The following is a 5,161-nucleotide window of genomic DNA, read 5'->3' as shown; positions in this document are numbered from 1 at the left end:
GTTCTGGAACATTTTTATAATCAATCGTAAATTGCATCATGAGTAACATAATGAATGAATTATACATAACATTATAAATATATATCAAAAACATCTGCTTTTATTGCAGTTAGCTTCTCTCATTTGACAAATAATTATGTGAGAAATATTTGTTAACAAATATCTTTTTTCAAATAAAAAATCACTTACTTGATCAATACAAGCATACCTAAGTTCCGGATCGACTTAACAAAGTGATAACAATATATTTTGATTACTAGAAAGATATTTTTTTAAATTTCATTTTTAAATTAAAATTATTTTTTTCATTAATTTTTTTTTAAAAAATTAATAACAAAAATTTTATAAGAATTATACAATTTAAAAACCATAGAGTGTTCTTCCTTGGCGCTTAAGTGCATAAACAACATCCATTGCTGTAACAGTCTTCCTTCTTGCATGTTCTGTATATGTAACGGAATCACGAATGACATTTTCAAGGAAATGACGAAGAACACCACGAATCTCTTCGTAGATATCACCGCTGATACGCTTAACACCGCCTCTACGAGCTAATCTTCTGATGGCTGGCTTTGTAATACCTTGAATGTTTTCACGCATAACTTTCCTATGACGTTTAGCTCCTCCTTTACCGAGACCTTTACCACCTTTTCCACGTCCTGACATTTGATAAATGATGTAATACTTCTTGAGGGGTTTTTTTCACAAATTCCGCGGCCTTTTTAATGACATTTTGAGCCACACGTTATTGTTAAACTAAATAGCGGGCTTTTCATTGAAAATTTGATCCAGATTTATTGTCATTTTATTCCCATAATTTCTAATTAAGATAATTATCAAAATTTCATTCAAAATAAACGAGAGTAAAATGACATTTTAGTATAAAGAAGTTTTCCCTCCATTAAATTAATATCATTTTATTGAATGGCTCGTACTAAACAAACAGCTCGTAAATCTACAGGTGGTAAGACACCACGTAAATCACTTGGTGCTAAGGCAGCACGTAAGTCAACACCAGTTGTTGATTCACAAGGAGCAAAGAAACAACATCGTTTTCGACCAGGTACAGTTGCACTTCGAGAAATTCGTAAATATCAAAAGAGCACAGATCTATTAATTCGTAAGCTTCCATTCCAACGTCTTGTTCGAGAAATTGCGTCCGGTTTTTAGAGGAGATCTTCGTTTTCAATCATCAGCTATTGCAGCACTTCAAGAAGCATCAGAAGCATATCTTGTAGGACTTTTTTGAAGATACGAATCTTTGTGCTATTCATGCTAACCGTGTTACTATTATGGAACGTGATGTTCAACTTGCACAACGAATTCGTGGAGAACGCAATTAAACTTAAATAAATATTTATACATGTTTAATTTATTTCATTGTTTCTAATTACAAACCAAATCTCAAAATTGTAAATTTGAATCAAAAACTCAGTTGACTATAATATCATAAAATGTACGAAATAAAAAGAACGGGTATCATAATATACTTTCTGGAAATTCTGATTTTCTTTATTGATTGAAAAATATTAACTTCACCGGCTAACGGTCACCTCATCAATCAACAACCGTTTGATTTGAATTCCAAACGATCGTATTTGAATGAACACCAACAGAAACAAATAATTATTTTGATGAACGTCGTTAAACTTGTTTTAATAAGAACAAATTTTTAAATACTTTGATAATTTTTCATAGTTTTGTTAATATCAAAATATATTTAATTTTTTTTTGTTTCTTTATAAGTTTATTCAACATTGCTGATTCAATAATTTTTGCGCTTCTTTTATTTTCAGTTTGTTTATCTGTGCTAATATCTTTTCTCTCTGTTGTGCCAATGCTTCACTTTTCTCCTTTCTCTTCTTCTTCGCATAGCTCTCCGATGCCTTAAATCCCATAACTGTTTTTTCGAGCATCGATTTCTTCCGCTGCAAAACAAGTGAAAGTTTCGAATTCGATTCGATCACTTCGTTAACTTGTGCCTCCAAAGTGTTCTGTTTCACCGTAAACACTTTCCTTGCGTTCTTAAGGATGTCGAGGAGCTCATCAATGCTTTTATCTGGAACATCAACATCAATTCCCGAATCTTTCCATTTTTTGATGAGAGTTAAAGTCTTAGTTTTTAGCGATTGAACATTAGCAATCGATGATTCTGATGACGTAACACTTTTTTTGAGTGATTGGAGTTCTTGTTTGAGATCAATTAATTCATTTTGAAGTTCATATTTCTCATTCTCCCAGTTAACTGCATAAGAATGAACGCGATTCTGGATCGAGTTTTGAGATTCGGACTCTTCGTGTCGAGTTACAAGATATTTAATGCGTGATTCAATATCTGCAATGTCACTATCAGCTTTTTGGATTTGGCCCTGAAGGTTAGTGATCTCTTTCTGGATATCAACAGAACGTCTGTTGTTACTTTCGATTTCTTGAGATTTGGAGATAATTGATTGATGTGCAATTTGAGCTTCACGGCGTAAATCTATCATCATCTTGATCTCACGACTCCGCTCAGTGCATTGTTTGGAGACATGACGAAGCTCTTGTATGTTTTTCATGAGATTGGAACGTTCAAGTTTTTGATTTTGAACTATTTCGATATTTTCAGATAAAACATTGCTGTACTCTTCAACAATATCATAAAGATTTTGATTTAGGCTGTTGTGCTCGTCTTGAAGATCAAATGCTTCTTTTTTAAGAAAGGATAAAGCATCAATTTTTTCCTTGAGAAAGTTTTTGTGCTCTTCGTTAATTTGGTCTACTACTTGTGGATCATTGACTGATTCCTTTGGCTCATAAACAGGTATTTGTGTGAATTCGAAAAGCATATTTGCATTTTCAAAAACAAATATGTCATTTTTTCTACTAACGATTTTAATTGTTAGATCTTGAGCATTGCTAGTTGTTGTCTTAAGTTCATCTAGGAGTGACTTCAATTGTTCTTCCTTGTTCTGAAAGGAAGAAAAGGAAGACATCAGAAATAGGAATCTTTGTATAAATAAACGGTCGATTCTACACCATCATTATATATATAATAAGAATCGGCTAGCCGATGCCCAATTACGAAAATATCTAATAACGACTGCTCACCTCATGTTTTTGGTAGTTTCTTTTGTTTTTGAGTGTTTTCATTTTTAACATTTTTTTTCTTATTTACGATTAATTATTTAATATAAAATCTAAATTCATTAGGCAAAATAAAAAATATACCTCATTCTAATTATACATATGTTTATTCAAAATTATCAAATATTCATAATTCCATTGAAGAATTATCAAATTCTTTTTTGTTTTTTTCTTAGTTATCTATTGATTATCTTTACAACAATGTTGTTCAAATAATGAATGCATTGCAAGAAAAGTAAATGATATATTATATTAAAGATAAAATCTGATGTTTAGGGTTTTATTTTGATAAAAATACATTATTTACTCTAAACATAAAATAAATTAAATGAAAAAATAGCCAACATGATGTATAGATGAAAATAATAGATAAAAGATGAATAATTTTTTTAATATTCAAATCGCTCATCACTCAAATCATTCGGTTTGTAACATACGTTAAGTTCAATGAATATGATAAAATGGTATAGATAATTTTAACAATTACTTATTAGTTGATATTATTTACTACATATAGAGAGGCCTAAACAATTTATCTGTTGATAACAAAAAGCAATAAATTTCTAATTATGTAAATATATTCGAAAAGCACTTTTTGAAAACGATTTCAATCAAAACCGATCAAAAATGCTACAATCTTTTTGGTATCAGTTAATATTAAAATGTTATATTACATTAGTTTGTACTTTGAACATCAAAGTTATTTATTTATATTCTTTTGCACATCAATTTATATATTAATATCGAAAATTATTTATTTCAGTTTCGTGAATATTATTTGATTCTATTTTAAATTTTTGGTTTTTGTTTCGAATATAAATAAATAACACAATAAACAATGAAATAACAATAACAGCACCAATTGTCGCCCCAACCCCAATATAAATTTTCGCTTTATTATCATTATTTATTATAATATTTTCAGTAATATAAAAATCTGAATACGATGTGAAATATTTTGAAAAAATAGTAACTATATAATCATAAAATATAAATGATGTTGGAATATAGGTATATGTTGAATTGATTTTTGTGAGAACAAATGAATTTAAATAGGAACTATAAATAATTTTTGATTGTGTAAATGATAAAATATATGTTAAAGAATATGAATGTGTAAAAGTAATATAAGATGACTTTGTTTCTGTAAATGAAAAAGTATTTGATTTAGAAAATGTATTCCAATGTGTAAGTGTATTCGAATGTGTAAATATATTGAATGTGTAAATATATTCGAATGTACAAATGTATTTGTTTCAGTTGGTGAAAATGTTTTTGTAGGCATTGGTTTACATCCTGCAATTGTTCCTTTTATTACCCTTAATTTTCCAAATGTTTCATTTTTATATGTGCTATATACCATAACATTGTGTATTTTAGTATGCTTAAAACATAAAACACCAATGGTTGGAGAAGTTTCCCCACAAAAATAAAAACACTTAAGTAAATAGCAATCCTTAAATGCCCATAATTCAATATTTTTTACATTTTCTCCAATGATAACTGATTCCAATTTTGAACAAAAATCAAAAGCTTTGGCCTTAATTTCTGTTACCGAGTTTGGAATTATTAAGTTTGCAAAGCTGCAATCACTGAATGCGGCAAATTTTTTATATTTACATTTTTACCAAATGAAATTGATTTCAACAAAGAACATTTTTCAAATGCATTTTCTTCAATCGAAGTGATTGAATCTGGTATTTTAAATGTTTGAGATGTATTTCCACATGGATAAGATATGATCTTGTAATTCCTTTATCATATAACTCCATCACGTTCATAATAATATTGATTTTGTTTGGACAATTTTATGTTTTGAAGGAGAAAACAATCATAAAATGGATTTGTTGATATTAAAAAAACTGTACTTGAAATTTCAACATTTTTAAGTTGTATACAACTTTGAAACATTAATAATCCAATTGTTTTAACACCTTCACCAATAATTACAGTTTCAAGTTTATCACATGCTGAAAATACATTTTTCCCTGTTTTTAATGGAAGTTTTTTAACGCAATACATTTTTGGAATGCAT

At 28.7% G+C, this 5,161-nt stretch overlaps 3 protein-coding genes across 3 annotated transcripts; 1 reads left to right on the top strand and 2 right to left on the bottom strand.

The window, feature by feature from the left end:
• Nucleotides 1-360: 360 nt before the first annotated feature.
• On the bottom strand, nt 361-666 carry GO595_009147 (histone H4-3; the record flags this gene model as incomplete). The annotated part of the gene is made up of 1 exon (XM_067922800.1): nt 361-666. The coding sequence occupies one exon, from the start codon at nt 664-666 to the stop codon at nt 361-363; it is 306 nt and encodes a 101-aa protein (XP_067770665.1).
• A 258-nt stretch (nt 667-924) lies between these two features.
• On the top strand, nt 925-1,170 carry GO595_009146 (histone H3-1; the record flags this gene model as incomplete). The annotated part of the gene is made up of 1 exon (XM_067922799.1): nt 925-1,170. One exon carries the CDS (start codon nt 925-927, stop codon nt 1,168-1,170), a length of 246 nt encoding a protein of 81 aa, XP_067770664.1.
• Nucleotides 1,171-1,751: 581 nt separating this feature from the next.
• Nucleotides 1,752-2,975, bottom strand: GO595_009145 (uncharacterized protein; the record flags this gene model as incomplete). The annotated part of the gene is made up of 1 exon (XM_067922798.1): nt 1,752-2,975. One exon carries the CDS (start codon nt 2,973-2,975, stop codon nt 1,752-1,754), a length of 1,224 nt encoding a protein of 407 aa, XP_067770663.1.
• Between the last annotated feature and the right edge of the window lie 2,186 nt (nt 2,976-5,161).

The sequence above is a fragment of the Histomonas meleagridis genome (assembly GCF_020186115.1).
Source record: "Histomonas meleagridis strain 2922-C6/04-10x chromosome Unknown contig_86, whole genome shotgun sequence".
Lineage (NCBI taxonomy): Eukaryota > Parabasalia > Tritrichomonadida > Dientamoebidae > Histomonas > Histomonas meleagridis.
Note: the sequence above shows the minus strand (reverse complement) of the source record. Positions and strands in the feature narration are given on the sequence as shown.